At 37.0% G+C, this 24,579-nt stretch overlaps 1 protein-coding gene across 1 annotated transcript in view; it reads right to left on the bottom strand.

Moving 5' to 3' along the window:
- LOC142341330 (uncharacterized) overlaps positions 1–23,723 on the bottom strand; it is a 58,626-nt gene extending 34,903 nt beyond the window's left edge. Inside the window, exons 1-3 of the mRNA XM_075392256.1 lie at positions 23,456–23,723; positions 21,658–21,952; positions 12,093–12,296 (exon numbers count right to left, since the gene is read on the bottom strand). Coding sequence (XP_075248371.1) covers positions 12,093–12,295 — 203 coding nt within the window. The 5' untranslated portion in view covers position 12,296; positions 21,658–21,952; positions 23,456–23,723. The remainder of the gene's footprint in view (positions 1–12,092; positions 12,297–21,657; positions 21,953–23,455) is intronic.
- Between the last annotated feature and the right edge of the window lie 856 nt (positions 23,724–24,579).

The raw sequence follows: 24,579 nt of genomic DNA, 5'->3' as shown, positions 1-24,579 counted from the left end.
AGAAAATAAACCCGACCTTCTCTCCAAATTTCTTCAGAGCAACAGCCAATTTGAGCAGGATACTACAGAATTGACTGAAGAATCAGTAAAAAATTTTACGACGGTTGAACACATAAACCAGTCAATGTCGTTGTTAGCAGCCCCAACACCACCATCAACCCTATTATCCAGAGCAAACATTCAGGACAGATTTGTCTTGGGTAATCCTCAATATCCAGTACACAAAGTTGTTCTCAGAGAGCAAGAGAACACTTTCAACCAGTTTGCTTCAATTCAACAACCCTCCATTCCAATGAATCAAATTGCAGTCTTATTTCCTGTTGAATCTATTGATAACAAGCCGGAATTAATTCACTCATCAATTGGAGAATTGAACCAGTTCTCTAGTTCAAAGCTGATCACATTGCCCGAAAAGCCAATAAATCAACCAGCAAATGCCACAGTTAGACCAAAAGAAAAGTCTTCTGTTCCCTTAAATAACAAAAGGGAAGATCAAAGCATACAACGTTTTGCATTAGATTTACAAAACTCACTTCAACATAACTGCTCAGTTAACAAAACCAATAAATACCAAATATCAAGTTCATGCAAATTGAATGAGCAAATGCTTCAGCGTCAATTTCTTTCAGAAAAAGGAACAAATAGAGTGACAAATGAGACCACGCCAAATCCATATTGTTACGAAGACAGTCGTCACAATCCCCTACCTTTTGACAACAATCAAAGTGCAACTGCTCAAACTGTTTCAAACACTCAATTTTCAGCTGTTCCAATAAGTGAAAACCAGAACAGCGTAAAATTGGCGTCAGCAATGTCGTTACCAACAGTAGCGCAAACAAACGTTTCCCAACAATTTCAGAACCCACTTTACCCAACTGGAGTTCATTTTAGCAATGGAAATCGAACGGAAGAACCAAACAATGGAATTGTTTTCCCCTCCAATACAACACTCAACAACCAAGGTACCAACCTTGTTTGCTGTACATCATCTCAGCCACCTAATTGTCCGCTTACTCCGGAAAATCCCTTTACAAACTACCAAACAGCCATTCTTCCCCCCTTTACTCAATATATTAGCCAAACAAACATTTCGGGAAATTCGAAACAAATTCCAAATTGGTCTTTTTCTGGAAAGCAACTGTTTCAGCTACGAACTGAAATACAAACAGAAACAATCCCGTTTGAAATTATTTTTAATTTACAAACCACAAACAAAAATTCCATTAAACTTCCACCAATAACAATATCAAATTTCAATGGTAACCCACTGAAATACCATGAGTGGATAAACAATTTTTTCAACCTAGTTCACAATAATACTAGCCTTACGGATACACACCGCATAACATACTTACAGAACTCGGTCGTAGGAAAAGCCAAAAAAAAATTCAAGCCTACTCGTGAGACCCAGCTTACTACGCGATTGCTTTGAAAGAGCTCATGGATCACTTTGGAGATCCCAGCATTGTTGTGAATGCTTTCATCAATCAACTGGAAGCCTGGCGTCCGAACAATGACTACAACAAACAGAGTTTCGTATCTTTTGCTTCTTTTCTCAAACGATTAGTGCAGGCTTTTGAATATTTAGGCTTCAAAGCCGACTTGCAAAGTTCAACATTGATGAAAAAGGCAAAAGAAAAAATTCCACATAATATTCTGATAAAATGGACAGAGTATTCAATAACATCAATTGGAAATCAACCAACCGTCTCTGATTTTCAGAAGTGGCTCGAAGTACAGGCCCAAGTATACGACAAAATCAACAGAGAAAATGTTCATAAGCCGTTTAATAATTGGAACACTTTCGGTCACAACAGTAATAGCATTAGCAGAATTAACAACAACAATGATAATAGGAACAGCAATGCTATGAATCAATTTTCTAATACTTCACAAAACAATTGGAAACCGAATTCATTGCACTCAAGTCGCCCTGCAAACCAGCATGGTCAACCACCCTTTCCTCCGCGTAAAGATGCTGATCAGTCAAACAGGTCTTGCGAGAAATGCAAAGGAAGTCACATACTCGCAACATGCCCTGAATACCAGAAATGTGCGCCAGACCAAAGGTATGACATTGTGAGCTAGAACAATCTTTGCTCGAACTGTTTAAGCAACAAACATTTTAAGCAGTCATGTCCGTCCACAAAATGATGCCAAACATGTAAAGGATTTCACCACACAACTTTGCATGATCCTTCGAAACAAGTTAAGCGGCCCACCGCTGCCTTCTCAACAAGCAATCCCAATCAGCCGACACAAAATCTAGCAAGCCCCCAAACACAGCCATCCTTTCAACAACAAAATCAAAACAAAAGTACTGACACTGTCAGCAGTACAAAGAGCCAGCAGACAAGATACGGTCAATCGTTTTCTGGTAAAAGACAATCACAGCAACAAAATATTCAACGCGCCCAATTGAGTGTTTCGAATCCAACCCAAAACTTCAGTATCAACCGAAATACAATTCCTCCTCCTGAATGGTATGAACAACTACAAATAATACCAGTTTCATTTGTAAACGGAAGTAAAGTGTTTGGTACCTACGCCTTGATTGACCCCGGAAACCAGTTCACCTTCCTGCTGGATAAAATTACTAGCTTTCTTGAGCTTCCCTGCGAAGCGCAAGCATCAACAACTCTGCAGTACCTAAACACTGAACATGAAATGCCACTTTCCAAAATTAGTGAAACAGTGACAGTGACGCCTTATGACAAAATCAGTCAACACTTCAGCATTGCAAGAACCTATAGCACGCCATGTCTAAATGTATCACCCGCTAACGAACTCAATCAATTATGCGACACCTTCAAGGAACTTAGTCACATTTATTTCCCTGACATAGCCAACGGTGCAATAGGCGCCCTTCTTGGTGTCAATACGTTTCCCTTCACATATCCAGTCGAGGTAATCCAAGGTAGCAAAAAACGTCCATTCGGCGTAAAAACAAAGCTTGGTTGGACTCTCGCTGGAGAGTACGAGCTATCTCCTAAAACAATGAACACAAACAAGCCCCCTCGCCAACCATTCATTTACCATGTCTGCCGGAAAGACACTGAAGAAGAACCATTGGACGAATTAGTTCAAAGATTCTGGAAAATAGAAGCTGAAGGTACATTACCCGAACAGAATGAAGACAGCTCACTAGACCAATTAGCAGTGAAAACAATGGAAAACTCAATCTGTCACAACGGTGAAAGATATCAGATTGGCCTTCCTTGGAAACCCGTAAAGAAACTCCAGAATAACTATTTCTCAGCAGTCAGTCAACTAAAAAGTCTACAAAAACGACTACAAAACGATACCGGTCTCAATCAGAAGTACAACCAGACACTCCAAACGGACTTGGATAAAAATTTTGTCAAGCCAGTCGAAATGCAAGCACCACCCCCAGAGTCAATATGGTACTTACCTCATCATCCAGTCACTAATCCAAACAAACCCGGAAAAGTGAGAAGAGTTGCCAACGCAGCATCAAAATTCCGCGGTGAATCACTGAACTCAAATCTTCTAACTGGTCCTGATTTGCTAAATAACTTAGTTGGAGTGCTGTTGAGATTCAGAGAACACCCGGTTGCTATTTTGTCAGACATCGAAGGAATGTTAATGCAGATTGCCGTGAGACAAGAAGACCAGTCTGCTCTTCGTTTCCTTTGGATGATAGACAACTCCATTCGACAATTCCAATTCACTAGATTAATCTTTGGCGCAACACGTTCACCATTTTGCGCAATTTATGTGCTCAATAAATGTGCAGAAGACAACAAAAGTGAATTTCCAGCCGCCTTGAACGCTATTAAACACCACTTTTATATGGATGACTACATTCAGTCCCTGCCAACAATGTCAGAAGCCAAAGAAGTCATATCACAGACAACAAGATGCCTGAAAAATGGTGGCTTCAGTTTGACAAAATTTGTTTCGAACCAACCAGATGTACTTGCTGAAATCTCTTCCGACGACAAAGACGAAACAAAAGACATCATATGAGTCCTTGGTCAAAAATGGAACATAACAACTGACGATTTTGTCATGTTTCCCCTACAACATTTTCCTAAAGATGCAACAGTGTACACACAAAAATTTTCAGTTTGGTATCTTCAATCATCGATCCATTCGGCCTGTTGCCCCTGACAATTAGAATCAAAATGGTTTTGCAGCAGATTTGGAAACTTGGAAGAAAATGGGATGATTTGATACCACATGAACTACACCATAACCTCCAGAAAGTTCTAAACAGCTACTTTGCCATGCCCGAAATCCGAATACCAAGAACTGTTCACAATTTCAGTAAAATCACAAGCAGCCAACTTCATATATTTGTGGATGCCTCAATGGCAGCTATGGCAGCCGTTGCTTATCTCCGTACAACCAATAACCAAACCACTCCGCCACAAGCATGCTTTCTCATGGGAAAATGCAAAGTCGCTCCCATTAAACAAATAAGTGTGCCAAAAATGGAACTAGAAGCCGCTGTTATAGGAGTGCGCCTTCTACAACTGATGCAAAGAGAAATGACACTGACATTGGACCAAATTTTTCTCTAGTCCGACAGTCAAGTAGTTTTGGACTAAATAGCCTCAAATAAGAAGCAAAACGTTTTTGTTTCAAACAGATTGCGAGAAATTCATAAAAGTTCTTCACCCCAGCAATGGCATCACATCTCAACTTATCTCAATCCCGCCGATCACGGATCTCGCGGTCTTGAGACAAACGAAATTCAGCAGAAATGGTTAGATCCACCCCAATTTCTTTGCCAAAGCGAGTCGACCTGGAATGAGATAAACAAACCACGCGCAACATGTGCGGCAGTCACGAGAAGTCCCAAGACAATTAAACCTATAGTCGATCCGAGTAAATTCTCAACATGGAACAAACTTCTTCTGACAGTTGCAACAGTTTTCAACCTAATTAATCGTGCAAAGAAAATGCGAACGAACAATCACCAATACACAACTGAAGACATTCAATTATCAAGAAATTATCTCCTGAAATTATCTCAGGACAGTTTTTTCCATTCGACCGTTAATTCCTTACAACGTGGAATCAAACTAGACTATAAGTGCAAAATACGATGCTTAAATCCGCTGTTGGATGAGGACGGATTACTCAGTTCTTGTGGTCGATTGCAGTATGCACCAACACAACTGGATTTGGAAAAACGTCCAATAATTTTGCACGCCAAGGACAAAATTGTTCGTTTGTACTTGGAACATGCCCATCAAATATGTATTCACCAGTCCACAAAAGCAACAAAAGCATTCATTCAACAACGTTACCATGTGATTGGCCTTCGGAAAGCGTTAGCAAGCGTACGATTTCATTGTTTCTTATGTCGACGCTTTGACACGAAAAACATTCAACCAATTATGACACCATTACCTAGTTTTCGTTTTCCAACAGCAAAAACACAGTTCCCCTTTGCTAATTCTGGTGTAGATTTCTTTGGACCCTTCTACATCGAAGATTCCAAAGGCATTTTAGAAAAACCTTATGGTCTAATATTTACATGCATGGTGACGCGAGCAGTTCACTTAGAAACGTGTCCAGACCTCAATACAGATACGTTTCTCAATGCCTTCAGAAGATTTTGCAGTCGTCGATGCCAGCCCCAACTTCTTTACAGCGACAACGGGAAAATTTTCGTTGGCGCTTCTGAAGAACTGAAGAAAACTGTTAAAGCCTTGGACAATGACAGAATCTGCAAAGCTTTAGCAGTCGCCAATACAACGTGGAAATTCAATCCCCCATACGGCCCTCATTTTGGCGGTGTCTGGGAGCGTTTGATCCAGAGCGCCAAAAGAACGCTCCTCCTCATTCTAGGATCCAGAAGACTCTCTTTTGACACTTTCCTAACAATTATGGTGGAAACAGAATCAATCCTCAACTCCAGACCACTGACTAACGTTGCTGAGCAGCCTGACAACGAGGAACCTGTGTCTCCAAACCACTTTCTTATCCAGCGTCCCTTCAATAGCTTGCCACCAGGACAATTTGGAGACCAGCAACCTGCAAGCTTGAAGACATGGAAGAACACGCAGAAGCTGATGAACCATATATGGCGACGCTTGGTGAAAGAGTATCTGCCAACGCTTAGCCGACGGTCGAAATGGTCAAACAGCAATGATCGACCACTCAAAGTGGACGACATTGTTTGGGTGTTGAAAGACCAAACACCAAGAGGCATTTGGCCACTGGGAAGAGTCATGGAGACAACGCCAGGACGAGATGGAGAAACACGAGTCGTAAAGGTAAAAACGGCTTACGGCACGTTCGTTCGACCCGTTTCCGGTCTCGCACGCGTTTTTAATCCGTAGTTTTTTTTTGACTTTTCTCGCTCCGGTTTTAGGCAACGTGAGTTACCCCTTTCCCACAAATTGATATATTGACCATATTGACAACATTTCAGCCTACAGTTTCAGAGCCAATTTCAAAGAAGATGACAAAAGACTTCAATCAATTGATGCCTCCGAAAACCCTTGATGCCCTTGCAGCATGTTGCCAATGTTATTGCAACTTTCAAGATGATTCAAAAACCGCCAAAATTGCAACAAAAACTTGACTCTTTTGTCCAACAACGTGAAACTTAGACGTGCTCTTTTAAAAACTGATTAGACTAGAGATATGTTTTGAAACAGCTACGAACACACAGAAGTTGACCTCTTTCTTGATCTCATACGAGCGTAAGGTAGGGAAAGGACTGACGAGGCGTAGCTTGGGTTTGGAGCCTCGCATTTGAGTGCTGCAATTCACAATAATTAAGAAAAAGTACTGTCGCCCGTCAACTGCAGACAGCTAAAGAGGTCATCAAAACGGATGTTTCAGTTTGATCCCAAAAACTGTAGAAACGAATTGCGCCATTCCTCAACTAAATAATCGAACGAAAAGATGATAACTCAACTCTTTTTTCTTAACAAGCTTTCAAGATCGACTTTCAAACTATTAATTTCATGCTTTTTGGTTACCTATATTGCCAATCAAATGAAAACAGTTCAAGAAGTCTAAATTGTCTTCTGTAAATTATTCTGAAGTTATTTTGTTTCTTCTGAATCTCAAACCTTCGCAGAAAAAGATTGAGAACAAACTCAAGACCGCATTTCTGATAAAGTGATAGCGGACCCCGCCAAGTTGAGTGTAAAAATTCGCATGTGCTCGACTTTTCATTTAGATATATTGTAAATTCAGTCCGAAGTAACTAAAGCAGAGACTTCATTATCTGGCCATATTATGAAATAATCTTGTTTTGATGTTCGAAATAGACTACAAAGAATAATCGGTTAAAATTAGTTCTGGAAGTGGTAGAAAAAACGTACACAACAAACATCGGTTTGACTTCGAAAGGAAGGAAAATAAAAGAAACGAAAAACAAATTTAAGATGTGGTTAATTAAAATTGTTAAAATGACCTAAAACATATAACCGCTGAACCAAAACACAAGCAGCACACAATATGTTTTTTTCAGGTCTGACAGAAATGTTATTTTTTGTTCATTCATTTGCAGTGGAGTGCCGGGTAAAAATAGAAAATTAAGGAATCACGGTTTTCGGAGAGGGCGCATATGCAGGTCTTCATTGCGTCAGAGGCATGTCGTTGTCCATGTTGGTCATCTGTGTTTCAATGTGTTGGATAGACAGTTCAGCCCCGCTTCAACTGATCGAGTGGCTGGCTGAATCTTTTTCAGACGACAGAAGTGTAGAGATAGCATGATATTAAAACGGACCCGAATCAAGAAAATGAGCGGCTGGAGATTTCTTTGGATATGTTTGAAGCGCCGATACCGTCGATCTGAATGAAAAAGGAAGAAAGCAGAAAGATTCTCTTATCTGAACGATGAAACCACTTTATAAAACCGCTCGCCGTACACAACTTGAAGCTATTTTGAATGGAAGAATTTTTACTTATAATTAAATCAGTGGAGTGTTGGGAGTAAAATAAGTGATACGGATAGATAGGTTATAGCTGGAAGGTGCACATGCCAACTTTCTCTAGGCACAAAGCAAATTTTGATAGCCGTATTTTGTTTGGGTCGAGTTGTGTTATGAAAGAAGTTCAGCCCAGAATTTACTACGCGAGCGGCTTAATAAACACAAAAATATGTAGACAAATTGAGCTGCGTTAGGCTCGAGTTCATTTGGCAAACGCCTGCTCATCAACTCACGCAGAGTAGACGAGAATTTTGTTTTTGGTAATAAAGAAAAATGAAGAAAAGGAGTGGTAACTGAGCAGGCCTCAAACTGCAAAAGATCAAATTTATTCATTTTTCTTTTACTTCGCGCGTGTACTGTTTCCCATTGCACCCCCAATGCTCTTCTTCATCTTCCTAGAAATGAGTTGGTAAAATTACTGATCGGAGGAACGCCTCGAGGAATTATAAATATTCTTGCCGGAGTTTGATTCGTAGAATTGTTGTTAAGTATTTGTTTTCCCGTTTTCAAGCTCTTCACAGTTGCTCTTCAACTTCTTTGAAATGAGTTGGTAAAATTACTTATCGGAAGGAACGCCTCGAGGAAATATAAATAATCTTGCTGGAGTTTGATTCGTAGAATTGATGTTAAGTCTTTGTTTTCCCGTTTTTGAGCTCTTCACAGCTGTGCCATTCGCTAACAATTTAAGTTTAACTGCCTGCTAGTATTTCATTTTGTCTGCTGGTTAAACTCAATTTTGCATGTCGCTGCTGCTCTTGATGTCTTTCCGGTTTTCCTTCGTCTGCCTTTTTTGTTACAAACAGTTGTCATTTTCCTCCTGTCATCAAACCCAATTCTGCTACTTAAAAGAGTATGTTTTATGTTATAGAGTTGCAGGGTTAAACTGCGACGCATGCTCATTTGTCGCATTGTTGGAGTTTTCGTTTGAGCTAGTTGTCTAAGGTGTACGCAACTACAGTTCTTTGTAAATAAAATAATCGAGAACACATTGCAAGTTTTCAGTGGCTGCTGTCGTTTTTGTATATGAGGTCTATTACCGAGTGTATGTTGTGTTTTGTTGCGAGATGGATTTACCTGTTGGCTAAATTAACCTGTGGGCTAATATTGATGATAGAATCATATTCAATTGTTGATTTTGCATCTGCACTATGAAAAAACTATCTGCTATTTACTGAAAAAAGTTCTGACTGAAAATATAATACCAAAAAACTGATGAAGTTTATAACCAACGACACGGCAAGGCCTTCAAAGGTGAGCATTCTATCGATTAAACTGTCCAGTCATTAACATGAGCGTGTGCTCGGAAAGATATTGTCCTCAAGTTGCAAATGACATCAGCTTTACAATAACTTATGGAGATTCATTAAGTGATTTAAATTGATATTCTCCTTTGTTTCAGGCAAGTCATAGGTGCATTTATGTCGAAGAGTTTTTTCATTTTTGCATTTATCAACGAAGATGTTTTGAACATGTTTTCAGCTCCAAATACGAAAGAATCATCAGCAAGCAGCAGCATGATACCGTAACTTATATGAAAGGAAAAAGTTTATGTACAATAGGAATAAGAGCGGCCCCAGATATGATCACTGTGGAACGGCATGTGATAAGTTCTCAATAACTTATTTTATGCTATTAATCCCATTGTTTTGAGATCGATTAGTAAAATTGTTTTCGATTAGTTTAGAAAACGGACCTCTAAACTGTAGCAATCTAGTTGATGGAGTAGGATGCTGCAATTAAGTGCTTCGAAGGTCTTTTGGAGACCTAAATAACAAACTCTAAGTGTTTTTATGTTTTCAATCTCAATTCCTATGGACTCAGTGAGATAAACTAATACATGCACAGAACATTTACATTGGTGAGAGCCGAACTGTTTTTCATTCAAAGTTCTGTAGTTCAAAACAAACCTGAACGCTAATTTGAAATGTTTTTTATAAGCGCTTATAAAATTAAGTTCTAAAAAATTAATAGGCAATCAGTTTACTAATTTTTCCAGTTTTTCCGATTTGTGTAGGAGATGCAGAACTTCCCATATATTAAGAAAATGAGGACAACAGACTTTCAGAAAGAGTCATTAGAATATTACCATAACGTTCACTTGTAACGGGGATTGCCAGTTTGAGAATACTGTCTTCTATGCCATTGTGTCCAGGTGAAGATTCATTTTCAAGCTCATTAAATTGCGCTGGTCACTTCACTTTCAATTTTTTTCCTCAAAAAAATATTTCTCAGTTAGCAGCAATTGTCGACAAAAGGGTACCTTACTATAGTAGCTGCGTACCAATTTAGGACCAACGTTTGAAAAAACTGAAAAACTGAATTATTTCGTTTGGGCAGTGTATCATTTTATCGTATTTTTCTTTTTTCCCACAGTTTGATTTTATTAAATGAAGCATATTTTTTAAGACGTCAGCTTTCGTAGCTGAACATTTGTCTTTTCATTACGTAATGTTTTCGAAACAACATTTCTCTCTTTCTGATTTTTTTTTCTGTGTTAAACTTGGTGGAATGTTCTGAAAAATTTGGAAACTGTACGTTTTTATCAATATTTTTTCTTGCACTTATCACTCTACAACAGGTGTCTGTGAAAATTAGTTTTTTGATCGGAGCAATACAGAATAGTGCTTTGAGCATATCGTTCGAGATAATTTTTCAATTTCTGATCAAGGCATTTAATTTCTTTTAAATCAATGAGATATTTCCAGACATCAAAAGGAATTTATTAATAATTTTACCTTTTCTGAAGTTTTTAATGTTTCTATTGTTTGAAGAGGCGGTTCAGGCGTTCGTTCGAAAGATTTTTTGATGAAGCACGGAAATTGATTACTGATATCTGATAGTTTTATGCAAGTTTTCAGGAAATCTTTGTTCATTACATGATCAATGCAAGTCTTTGAATAGTTTGCTATTGTTTTAAGTTCTGTTAAGTTCTTTTGTTTAAAACCAACTAGAGGAACAGTAAATTTCTATACTAAAATGCACTAATATTCTGATGTAGCACATTTAGATTGAAGTCTCCGTATCCTATTACACTCAATGTATTCGAAGAAAAGTTTCTTTTCAACTTCATAATTCTAGCCAAAAGGAGCGAAAAGTGCACAGCCTCCTCATTTTGGCTTTGTCCTATTCATGTTACTATTTGCAGATAATCTTTGAAACTATAGCAACCAACTGGATGATTGTCAATTAACCTGTCAATGTCTTTGAGAGCAATCACCATCGTTTTCACGAAAAATTGCACGAAAAAGCCTCTAATTTGTTATGATGGAAACTTAACGACCTGAAGTTAAGACGAAATAATCCATTTTTAAATTTCCTTTCAATTTCGTATTCCTTTACGTTTTCACTCATGGAGAAAGTTTATTTTTATCAGTTAACGGCGTTTTTTGCGCTTTCTCTCTCTCTCTCTCTCTGTCGGTTTCTTTGTCGACGCATACAATTGGATCTGAACCAACGAATATATCCGATGGTTCAGTAAATGTTGCTAAAAATTATCTAGCATTCTTGCTTTTGGAGTTTGCCAATTTAACTCAGCCGACCGAAAAACATTGCTTACTGGAGACTCCTCGGGTCCTTTTTGGCTTCACATTTGTTGGGAAGGGGTTGCTTTTTGCATTGGGATTTTGTAAACCAAAACTTTTCAGTTTCTTGAAATGCGATTGTTTTTTTTCTAATTTCATTTTTTTATTTATAAGTTTAAGCGACTTGAAAGATTTTTGTGATTAATTGGATGTTGCAGTTTGCTGTCTTTTTCAGTTTGAAAATTTTTTTCTGTATATCTTCTCAAGTCGAATTGCATCGCTGGGAGTCTCTCTTTCCAGTAAATTTTTCGGCCATTGAAATGTTTCATCTGTCGTTATCTGTCATTCTTCTGTTGTAGATCTCAGTTTTTTCTTCAAGAAATAATCCCCGGTAGTTGGTTCCAGTCTGTCCAATTGCCAAGTAAGTGGCATACTTTAGTGCAAATTTTTAACTTTTCAATTTAAAAACCCAACTTATAGCATCGATTTTAAAAAGGTTGCGTAGCTTATCGATTAAATAACTTGTCACAAACCCAAATCAATACTGCAACACTGCGAATAAATACACGTGTAAATATACAACCATCATTTAACCACGTTCGTTCTAATATACCAGTTTGGCATCCAAAAAAGACTGCAAACTCACATGTATTTGTTTCTGGACATAGAGCTCCTCATAATGTCTTTCATGGGCCTGGATGGTTCTGTGAGTAGAAGGGGCAGGGAGGGGGAGGTGCACTCACAACAACTAGCGTCCCCTTGGGCTATTTTGTCAGTTAGAATTACGAGAAGAGCCACGCCAACAGAGACGACACAAATGACACGCCGATTCCACTCGCAGCTATCCATTCTGTAACAAATTCTCAGATTTTATAAAATATAAAGTATGAAAATTAATATGCTCAGATATGGCTAAAAAACAAAACATTTTTTGTTATTATGCTTATCTTCTGCTCATAAGATGATTATCTATCCATATGGTGATCGACATGATCTTCGACACACATTATAACTTTTTTAATATTACGAAGTTGCTGGTTATTCGGCGCTATTCTTGCATTTTTATACAACTATTCCAATGGTGAAATTTTGTACGATTAGCGGTGAATTTAGCGGTAAATTTTTGTAAGAATTGCGATTTTTAGCGGCGAATTTTTTTCCCGTCGCATAGCGTTGAAAAATTGTTTTCATCTCTTAAAAGTTTTTTCACCGCATTCATCGCATTGAGCGCAAATCTTAAAATTTTTGATCAAATTCACCGCAAATCTTACATCTTTTAGCAATTTTTTGCGGTGACACCTCGACCCGGGAATTGATTCTTATTAAGCAATGAAGTATGAAGTCACCCGGATCATAGTAACAGTATCGCGCTGAACTAAACACGCTTTTTAATGTAGAATGAAACTTTGTCTCTTTTGATCACTGCTCTTGTTTTGCTTCTTCAATAAAACCTTAAATTATATTGATCAAAGAATTTAAGAAACCCGAGGAAAAATTGATTAATTGTAATGCTCAGAAATGCAACACCCCAATTCTTGAAAGAACAGAAAAATAAAGTTTGTAAATTCCAAAACCGAACACAAATTTCATACTGTTCCTAGTATACACAGAATTGAAGTTAATTATGTTCATGACAAGCACTGAAATTTACCCTGAAATATCTATTAGATGCCATGATCAGAACTCTCGCCAGAGTAAAATTCAGAATGAAAGTACTATGATTCGGTACTGAACTTTTGTTATACTGAAGTCCGGGGTGTTAATTGTTAATGAGTGAACCCTACACGAGATCGGGTGGATGTCTTGTAATTTTCAAGATGAATGGGATTTTTCATTAATACAAGAATTTGCAGCAGCGTGAAAGGGCTATCGTTTAAGACCTGGAAAATTGGAGGGTCATTCTTGCGAGTTAATTACAGTCGAGACCTGCACTCATTGCTTCTTTTTGACGTGTCGTCTTTATTTTCATTCAGAAAATTCTCAACTGTTCTTAAAATAGCGTTTTCATTAAAAAATTTGATTTTCAAACTGATTTTCAACATTTTCAACTTCAATTATTTACTATTCTAGCTTAACGTATGCTTGAAAATGCAAGTGAAATATAAAAGCAAATGAAAATTGAAATATAGGTTACTTGACTCTCCTTGAAGTCACTGAAAGCTTCTGTCGGTTATCGAGAAGTTCGAATGTTAAGGTGACGACGCCAGTGTCGCGCCAACTTGATTAAAACACGCAATCCGCATGTTTTAAATGAAATAACATGGAAGTCAACTTCTGGTTATGTATATAGGAGCTTCTGGCATTTAATTTATCGCCGTGCAAACTTTTCGACATTTTTAACTGCACATGCGTTTTTTAACAAGTATTTGTTTCTGAACTCATGAATGAATGAAAATGGTAAATGTATGTAATCTTTCACTGAAGGGTGGAATTGTCTCGTTTAAGGCATGGCAAAATTTGTCATTCAAAAAAATTGTATCAAGATTTTATAATACTTTCCCCAGTGAAATTTTCTTGGTTTTTCATTATAAAAACTTACTAACATATTACCAGGTTTTGTTCGAGAAATCTAAAAGTTTCGTTGTTGACACAATTTCAATTTTTGCAAGAAATGCCTTGACTATGAACTCCGTATCAAAACGTATCATATGAAAGCTTATGAATTTGAGCAGGTTGAGTTCAAATACTAAAACAGCACTACGCTGAGATTTAAAAACGAACTAGACAAGTTAGTTCGTGGTATTGACAATTGCAATTTCTCTTTTCGAGCTTCAATGGTACTAAAATTCTGCAGCAAAAAAAATGCCATCAGAAAATTTGAGCTTTAGATTTTTACTACTTTAAGGCTTTCCTTATACCTCAGGTTTAGTTGTGCGGCCCTAGAGCACTCTGATTGGACTATTTGTTCGCCCGTGGTGAGACCCAAATTACAGGGTCTGGGAAACGCTTGAGGCGCATGATGGTCTGGACAATGGTCGCACTACGGTCTGATCAGAGGGGAAAGTCTGGGAAATGGTGTGGGCAATGGTCGCAATACGGTCTGATCAGAGGGCAAAGTCTCACTACAGTCTGATCATAGGTCGCACAAAAGTCTGGGCAATGATCGCAATACGGTCTGATCAGAAACCATAAGCCCCATAATCTGACCACAGAGCATTATCTGACCAATTTTATTTGACTGCAGTTTTATTGTTGTTTCATTGCACTGTTTTTGGTGACTTCAGTTAAAAATTGGAGGCATTTTAAAATCTTTTTTGTTTATAATTTTATCAATTAGTTTTGTCCTAACCTTAACAAAATATGCTACTTTATTCAATTTGAAGTTGAGTACTATAGGTTTGAGCTGAATAATTTATGCAAATTCCAAGTGATTATAGCATGTACTCATGATTGGTCTGATCATAGGACAAAGTCTGGAGTATGGTCTGATCAGAGGAAGCGTTCGCCGAACTAAAATTGCATAAAATTTTGGTTCGCATGAAAGTCGCCCAAAACTTTTGGCTTGCATGATAGTCTGATCAGTGTTCTTTTGGGCGCACTATGTTCTGATCAGAGGGCAAAGTCTGGAAAATGGTCTGATCAGAGTAGTCTAAGGTCGCACAACTGAACCTGGGAGGCTTTTGAATATTGTCCTTAACAGCTATAGCAAAGCAGAAAAAATTCTCACAATTGTTAGACACAAAAACCGGTACTGGAAAGTTTTAAACAGATTTTTTAGCAGCGGTTCTTCTAGATGATAAATGCACTTTCAGCTAAAGGGTGGTTTTACGAAAAAATCAGTCGGCTAAATTGGCTTTAAAAGGCAGTCAACAGATTAAAATGGAGATACTTAAACCAAATTAGAATTTTATTGGCTTGAATTTAAATTGTTTGTCTTAGATTCAACTAAAATTAAGTGAGCATCGATTGATTCAACTTTTTGCTCCCTACTGGGCTCAACTATCCAAAGATGTTGAAAAAAGGAAATTTTTTCACAATTCCAAGAGATATTTTGCTTTTATCTTCTAGTTAGTCTTGTGACTCAAAGAGCAGCCTCGGTTTTTTTAAAAATAATAAATTTAACCGGAATGTTAAAAGTGTTCCTATTTTGGAAATCTTGTCTCAACAATATGAATTGTTATTGCCTGGAGTTCAAATGAAAATTTATTTGAGAATCTTCTGTGACCATTACTGTTTTGAACAGGAAAAAGTCTCCGTGAGTTTAGTTCAGTAAATTGTCTCGTAACTGTCTCATTTAAGGCATTAAAAACTTGTCATTCAGAAAAATTTTATCAAGATTTTATAATGTTTCCCCAAGTGCCGCCATGAGATTTTCTTGGTTTCTCATTATAAATACTTGCTAACATATTACCAGGTTTTTTCCGAGAAATCTTAAAGTTTCGTTGTTGGCACGACAATTTCAATTTTTGCCAGAAATGCCATGACTATGAATTCCGTATCAAAGCGTATCATATGAAAGATAAAAATTTTGAGCAGGTTGAGTTTAACTGCTAAAACAGCACTATGCTGAGATTTAAAAACGAACTAGACAAGTTCTTGCGTGGCATTGACAATTGCAATGTCTGTTTTCGAGCTTCAATTCTGCTAAAATTCTGCGTCCTAAAGTTTTCGTCAGATTTTTTTTTTCTATTTTGCGATTTCAAGGTTTTCCGTATAAGATTTTGAAAATGCCCTTATCTCACAATTGTTAGACACGAAAAACGGTACTGACAGGTTTCAAACAAAGATTTTTCTGCAGCACTTCGTCTAGAAGATGATATATGCACCTTAAGTTGAATGGTGATTTAACGAAAAAATCGGTATGCCAAACTGCCTATAAAAAGGCTATCAATAGATTGAAATGGAGTATGATGTAGATACTGAAACCATATTGGAATTTTGTTGGCTTCATTTTAATTTATTTGTCAACTCAAATTGCTTGAGCATCGATTGATTCAACTTTTTGCTCTCCGCTGAACTCAACTATCCGAAGAATTTGAAACATTCCGTTCGTTTTGTACCGTAATTACCATATCTTTTGTACAGCCACTTTTATTAATAAGATTACCTTTGTCCCTGCCTAAGTTTTGTTTCGGAAAAACATTGTTTGGTCTACTCGTCCCTGTTTTTTTTTAATTTCGAAAACTTTTTTTGAACGTTCCCTGAGAGAGAGAATTCAGGTCGTTTCTAATGTAGAGCATGCAGAATAAAATATCGCTATAAAAGCCTTAATACTCATTCCCCCATTGTTTACTCTGTCTCGTCTGACATTGTTGATTCTAGCTATTCAATGCATATTCTTGCATTCTTCCCGTTGTTTTTACAGTAATTTCTCTTTATATTTTTCTCGTTTGGCTCTGGTAAAGATTATGAGACAAAATGCAATCGACAGCGAAAAATTTCAAAGAATTAAATAACGTTTATCCACAAAATCTATAACAATTCCAATTTTTATTGGTAAAAAAATAAAAGAGAATGCATCTAGATTTTAAAGAAATTTCTATTTGCCCACTTACGTACTGGCGTTTTTTCGTCTGTTTTAGTTTGGAATTTCCAGCTAATATGGCTGGGAGCGATAATGTTGATAATTTTATGCCATTATTTTCTGCAATTTGTAGATTCAACAACTGTGATTATTGATCTTAATTATTCGTCTCATACTCTCGCTAACTCATCAAACAACCTTGTGTTTTATTGTAGTTTCTGCAGCTGATAGCAATGCTGAACTTTTATTAAGTAAAAATTTCACTGATATTGACAAAAGAGTTGAATTGTTCAGACTTTTATACAATATGCAAAGTTGTTGTTCAGCAATTAACAGAGAACCTAGTGGGCTGAACCATGAGACAAGCAATGAAGAGACAATTCCATGGTCATGTTATGCTCTTTATAAAATTTTATCACTGGGGAAAGCAAGTTAAACTAACTAAATATCTGTCATAAAAAGTTTTGATTAATTTTGTTATGCTTGGATTTGAACATAAAACTTGCATAATCGCGTAAAAACAAAATGTCTTTGCCCATGTCAAGATGTATACGCGATCAAAAATTGCTCGAAAGCTTCAATTTATACATCTGTTAAAAAATAAAACGTGTCCTGGAATTTGGCTAGAAAATAAATATTGTCCCCGAATTACATTTTGGTTCTAGCCGTCTCGTCTGACATTGTTGATTCTAGCTATTCAATGCATATTCTTGCACTCTTCCCGTTGTTTTTACAGTGTTTTCTCTTTATATTTTTCTCGTTTGGTTCTGGTAAAGATTATGAGACAAAATGCAATCGACAGCGAAAAATTTCAAAGAATTAAATAACGTTTATCCACAAAATCTATAACACTTCCAATATTTATTGGTAAAAAAATAAAAGAGAATGCATCTAGATTTTAAAGAAATTTTTATTTGCCCACTTACGTACAGGCGTTTTTTTGTCTGTTTTAGTTTGGAATTTCCAGCTAATATGGCTGGGTGCGATAATGTTGATAATTTTATGCCATTACTTTCTGCAATTTGTAGATTCAATGAATGTGATTATTGATGTTAATTATTCGTCTCATACTCTCGCTAACTCATCAAACAACGTTGTGTTTATTGTAGTTTATGCAGCTGATAGCAATGCTGAACTTTTATTAAGTAAAAATTTCACTGATATTGACAAAAGAGTTGAATTGTTCAGACTTTTATACAATATGCAAAGTTGTTGTTCAGCAATTAACAGAGAACCTAGTGGGCTGAACCATGAGACAAGCAATGACGAGACAATTCCATGGTCATGTTATGCTCTTTATAAAATTTTATCACTGGGGAAAGCAAGTTAAACTAACTAAATATCTGTCATAAAAAGTTTTGATTAATTTTGTTATGCTTGGATTTGAACATAAAACTTACATAATCGCGTAAAAACAAAATGTCTTTGCCAATGTCAAGATGTATACGCGATCAAAAATTGCTCGAAAGCTTCAAGTTATACATCTGTTAAAAAATAAAACGTGTCCTGGAATTTGGCTAGAAAATAAAAATATCCTCGAACTACACTCGCAACCTGAGCGATGTATTGTTTTGAATTTCCTGCAAGGTTAAGGACACGTATGGCAATTGATTAACCATTGGGTAAGGTTGGAAAAGGTCACGAGATCGATCCCAGATGTTGGCGGAACTTTTTAGTTTGACTCATTTTTTTATATGAAAACAACTTGGTTGGACATATCAAAAGAATTAGCTTCGACTTTAATTAGTGGTCCTCGACCGTGTAACTTAATCCAATATTTACCCCCTGGAATTGATAGGTGTTTTCATAATTCTGGTCTAGAATAGGGAAATTAAGGGGAACAACATGGAAAATTAAATTATGCGACGAGTGACAAACAAACCTTTCTGACTTTTGTGTTTCTAAAGGGCCCCAAGGCCTCAGATTAATTTATTTTGGGCGAAAATAGTTGAAAGAGCTAAATATTTGTGATTAAACAACATGGAGTTGCATTTTCGACAGTTGAACCTTATTGTAGAACTGAAGAAAAAAAGTTCAGTTTTGATTAGACACCGGTAGAAATTAATTGCAGCCCAAATTGCGACGCCAGACCATGAAATGTCTGATCAGACTATCCCAGACCGAAGTGACCTCAGATCAGACTTTCGTGCGCTCGAGATTTCTGTGCGCTCCAAGTGCGCTCGTAATTGTCTCTGATCAGACCATCCCAGGCAATTGTCCAGACTTTATTGCGCTCGAACCGATTCCCAGACACTGTAATTTCGGTCTGAAAACACACCGTGTGTGCTCAATTTGTGTCTAATCAGAGGTCACTTCCGGGTGGCAAATGGCAAAGTTCTCGCAGAAGTTTTAAATACGAAGAATGGATTACTGGAAATATGCCATATTTTTTCAGTGAGAACAAAGATAAATAAAACTAAAAGGGGAAAATGAAAATTAAACAGCACCCGTACTTTGGTTACATAGTTACCAAGTTCTGAACCAGTGAAATTGAATTTAAACAGTACTGCACAATCGTATCTGAAGAGAAAAATTGTGACTAATCCTGTGCAGATAAAAAAAATTAAATCTACAGACTGTTATTGCTCTGAGCATGAATTATTACAGACTTACATTTGTCTGACCATTCTTCTCATTCGTTTCAATGATAAATTTCATGTGCCTTAAATATAAATAGAAAATTTCGAATTGACCAAATTTTGACTTCACATGATGGAGCACGCTATAGTTCAGAGGGAGATGGGGATATAACGGGCGAACGGGGCGAACGGCGACGGGGCGAACGGGCGATGGGGCTATAATGGAGATGCCGCTTCCTTTCAATCATTCCATCATTCCTCACAACCACCACCCCCCCCCCAACAAATCAGCCACCCACCCCCCCCCCCCCCATCATCAAGTTTATATTCTGTGGAAACTCGTTGATGATCGAAATAGCACTTGTTTATAACGCAGCAGGTTGTCCCGAGGTAGCAGCCGACTTTTCCTTCGATCGCCATTCTGGTCCACCACATACACGTGCATGGACTATAATTATAATCGATCGCACTCGTGTCGCACGTGCTCAAATCGTCACTGTGAGTGCAGGTAACACAATAAAACGTGCTCTCGAATCATTCCGCAAATATCGATTTTATAGGCAGAAGCTGCATGGATATTTGTACTGAGCAAGTAGTGGAAGGTGGCACTTTCTCTGTTAAGTGAGCGGGGGGATGGGGGGGGGTAAGTGGGTGGTGGTGGTGGTGGTGGGGGGTTGGGGTGGGGGTGGAGTTGGGGGAGGGGGGTGGAGGTGGGGGAGGGGGTTGGTCGGTGAAATGGTGGGAACAAAATATAATATGAACTCATTAGTTATAATATGAGTTATGAACTCATAATGGGTTTTAATATGAGTTGTAATATGAACTTATAATGGGTTATAATATGAGATGTAATATATTGAGATATATTGATATATTGAGATATATAGATAAGTATATAGTATATAGTATATGTATAGAGATATATTGAGATGTAATATATTAATGTAATATATTTATTGTCCATCATTCATTGTCCATCATTCATTGTCCATCATTCTTTTATTCAGTTTTATTGATTGATGCCTTGAAAAATGATGTCATATTTTTTTAGCCTCTAACGAATTAATAAAAAACTCGGTTTCTGCCTTTTTTCTTTTGTTTCAGATGTATGGTTGAAGTCCTGCTATCGTTTTTTATTTTGGCTCGGTTTACCCGATTTTTTGTGTTACCTGCACTCACAGTGACGATTTGACGACGTTCGACACGAGTGCGATCGATTATAATTATAGTCCATGCACGTGCACGTGGTGGACCAGTATGGCGATCGAAGGAAAAGACGGCTGCTACCTCGGTACAACCTGCTGCGTTATAAACAAGTGATTTTTTGACGAATTTCAACAGAACTCAAACTTCAAAAACAAACAAACAAGATATAAACTAGTTCTTCAAACTAGATCTAAAGGCCATTATAATTTGTTTTCCCATAATTATGAAGTTCATGTTTAATTATTTCCTTTTTCCTCAATTCAATTTTTGAACTCGTTTCATTCCCTTTTGAATTAGTTTTATTAATTAGAGCAGTCAAAGCATGCAAACAGGAGAATCAACTAGATGCAGCATGAGGACCTGTTCGAGAGAGTATAAACTGTAATTGCACTCAATGATCTCAATATGCACTTAAAGCAAACAAAGCGCGGGTAATTAGGTCAATAATTGGTTATGCTCAGAAGAAAAAATGGCGGTAAATCTTGATGCCCAGATTTTCAACAGGCGGTAATTATAAATGCTCAGAACGAAAACAGTCGTATTTTGTTCATTTGCATATAATGCTAAGACATGCTTAAAGTGACTCATATCGAGCAATTCTGCCAAACACTATGTAATGTCAAAAAAGTGACATGAACATAGCTAGGTTCATGGTAAAATACATAATGTAATTTTTACTGGCGCAGCGCTGATTTCAAATGTATTTAAGTACGGGCACAATCACTGAAAAACCTTACTCAAAATTTTGGAGCATATAGTCCTTACTTTATTGGAATGTATAAAAAACTATTGCTGAAAATCTGCACAATTTTTTAATAGGTGACATGAGGGGAGGTATCGTGGTTATGTTTAAAATCCATGATGCCTGAAAAATCGGAATACTTGAAAACAACATTGCTGGGCGAAAAATGTGTTCACAACTCAATTACATGTGGATTTTGAAACAAAAATGCAATTTTTACCTCTTGTTACCAATACTTGTTCACGTATAGTAAGACGTCACTTGAACCCAATGAGTAAAACAAACAGCAGAACTGTTACTCTGTTAACATAATCGACTGGCATTTGGGCAGTGTGGCCTCAATCACCTTCATTAGACTGGGCAAAGTTGATAAATTTGAGCCCTCAAATCGGCAATAAGACGCCTTCAATAACCAACCGACAATTTAGTTATAACTTGGCTATAACAGGGTAGCTTGTTGCAAGGCTCTCACAACGTAATCGAATTAATAAACCAACAGTCACTCTGGTTATAAACTAGTTATAAACTGGTTATAAACATATATAAATAGACAACTGAGGGCGGGAGAAAAAGCGGGGGAGTGGGGGGGGGGGGGGTGAAGGGAAAACTCGTGCCACGACCGGAGTCAGAGCCCATTTCCTGTGTTTTCCCTGATAGGTGTAATGAAGCGGGTTTCCGGGCGGGAAAATTTTGGGGTTATTCAAAACTAAGCTGGAAACTAATTAAACAAAATTACACCGGCTCAAGACCCCACATTACGTGAAAAAATACAAACGCAAATCCGTTGCCCAAATTTATACAGCATAATCCCGCAATATGTACTAGAAAATTGTTGATACAACCGGTAAGATTTATAATAATGTCAGTTTTTGTCAAATTTCTCAGTGAAAGTTGTCCGGGCAATCAAAGTTGGGCAGTATAAAATATGATCAAAGTGTTATTTTCAAGTTTATTTTCACATAAAAGGCCGAAAGGTCCACAGGATAAATGTACCGTCCCACTTGTAGAGGAGGGATTGTTGTGCTTAAAGTCTGAAAATGTGTTCTATGCTTGGAGAGTCTGAAATTTATGTTCCCAAAAAGAATTGGATTAAGTAATCAGATTAAAGGTCTCAAGTAAAGCACATATTAGAGGCACAATTTATTTGTCCGGCTAAGACGGAAAAATTACTGCTTATCTTCTGCTAATATTTACCTATCATTCTGCTTAGAGTTCTTAATCAATTTGTGCAATTCTTCAATTAAATGCTGATGCTATCAACAAAATCTGGCGAGAGCACTAAAACCAAGGAAAATCTTGCCGTTTCTAAGCGAGTCGTGACTGATACAAGTTCCAAAATCGGCATCTAGAGAAATTTATCCTAATTTGTTGTTAGAATATTTATACAATTGGCTGTTAATTAGACTTCATTTCGTTTTTTATCAAGTTCCAGTGTCCAGACAAAACAAAATATTGTCCTAGACAAAAGGTCTACGGCCACTGAGTCGAAGTCATAGCGATTTCATTATTTTTTCCAATTAGAGCGCAAAACTGTGATAATGATAAGGTATCTCTGCGATAATTGGAAGAATAAAAAATATTGGGCAAATTTTCGTTATTTGTCCAGACACCGGGAGCTACACGGTGATAGAGTTTTCATGACTTGTTCCCAACAAAATATACCTTTCTTCGAACTCTGAACTAAGTAAAGACATCTATCTCTAGGATTAGAGCTTAAATATAATGTCACCCAATGAGAGAGAACTTTTTTTGTTGATGAATCTTTTCGACTCACCCAATGAGAGGGTAGTCGAAAAAATTGATTCATTATTGACGAAAGAAACGAAGACAGCTAGTAAAGAAATTAATTAACAACAACGGGCCGCTATAAAACAATTAATGGTATATGAATTTAAACTAGAACCATGAGTGTTTAACCGAGTAATTCAGAAATGATTTTTCCTAAAACAAGCTCTAAATCATTGACAGAATGTCATTCGATAAAAAAAGGAAAGAGAATGCAAAAGGAGTGAACAAACCAATTAACTGCAAGCTTTAAATTACGTCATAAGTAAGTTAGCAAAACAATTTTGAAGAATGGCGATAGAATTGCAGCAATAAAGAATAGCGGTAGTGAATAAGCAAAAATACCGCCGTGGGGAGGGAATTGGTTGGAGCTAAGCATTTTTCACAATAAAATTAATTAAAAAACAATAGAGTCTGCATCTGTATATATAGTTCCGCTCAATTAAGCAACAAGACCGTTTTCTATATAAAGTATGTTTTCATGCCCTTGAGTACAAAAACTAGAGATTTTGAATCAAGAAAGAGATAAATAACGTTTTAAAGCTAGGGATATTATCATTGAAAAGCTTGAAACTTAATTTTAAGCATACTTAATACAGTATGTATTGAGCAGATATTTTATTAGGCTACATAGACATGTTTGAAAGCATTAAAGTGCGTTATTTATTTGTGCAGGTTTTCAAAACAAATAACACTCGCAGCAGAAATATGGCCGATATTTGAATCAAAAACGTTCATGATCGGAAACATTTGGCAACTATAATCTGAAACAGTTAGTACAAAAGAAGTTAGGTATTTTTTGTATCCGCTTCCTTTTAATAATTTGAGTATGATTAAGGTAGCGGAATAACATTAGGCTGAAAAATTGTTTTTCAACTTGCCTTTTTATTATCATTTCCATATTTCAGAATGTTCTTTTCACTAGCAGTATCACCCATTTTTTGACAATTTGGTCACTTTTCGTATTGGTCAATTTGGTCAATTTAATATTGTACTACAATTGTAGCAACGATTGGGTAAGTTTTGACGATGTGAAGTTAACGCTAAGATGGGGCTCATCTTCAAACATATTACTTCATCGAGGAAGTGGAATGAATTATCAATCTCTGGTATGTGATCACTAAAATTAGCTGAACAAAATAGTGAAACACGATACTAAAACTGAAAATGATAGTCTCGCCAATAAAGGAGTTGAAGGCTAGGAACTTTTACAACTTCAAAAGCCTATTGAGCATGTGCTCAATTTTATCTTTCAATGCTGGATATAAAAGTTGAAAAGTTGGACCCTTTCCAAGAGTGCTGCCGCTTAGTGGGTGCATATAATTTGCACCCCCAGACGCGCGTGTCATACTTTCAC

The sequence above is a fragment of the Convolutriloba macropyga genome, chromosome 6 (genome assembly GCF_964194025.1).
Source record: "Convolutriloba macropyga chromosome 6, txConMacr16.3, whole genome shotgun sequence".
Taxonomy (NCBI): domain Eukaryota; kingdom Metazoa; phylum Xenacoelomorpha; order Acoela; family Convolutidae; genus Convolutriloba; species Convolutriloba macropyga.
Note: the sequence above shows the minus strand (reverse complement) of the source record. Positions and strands in the feature narration are given on the sequence as shown.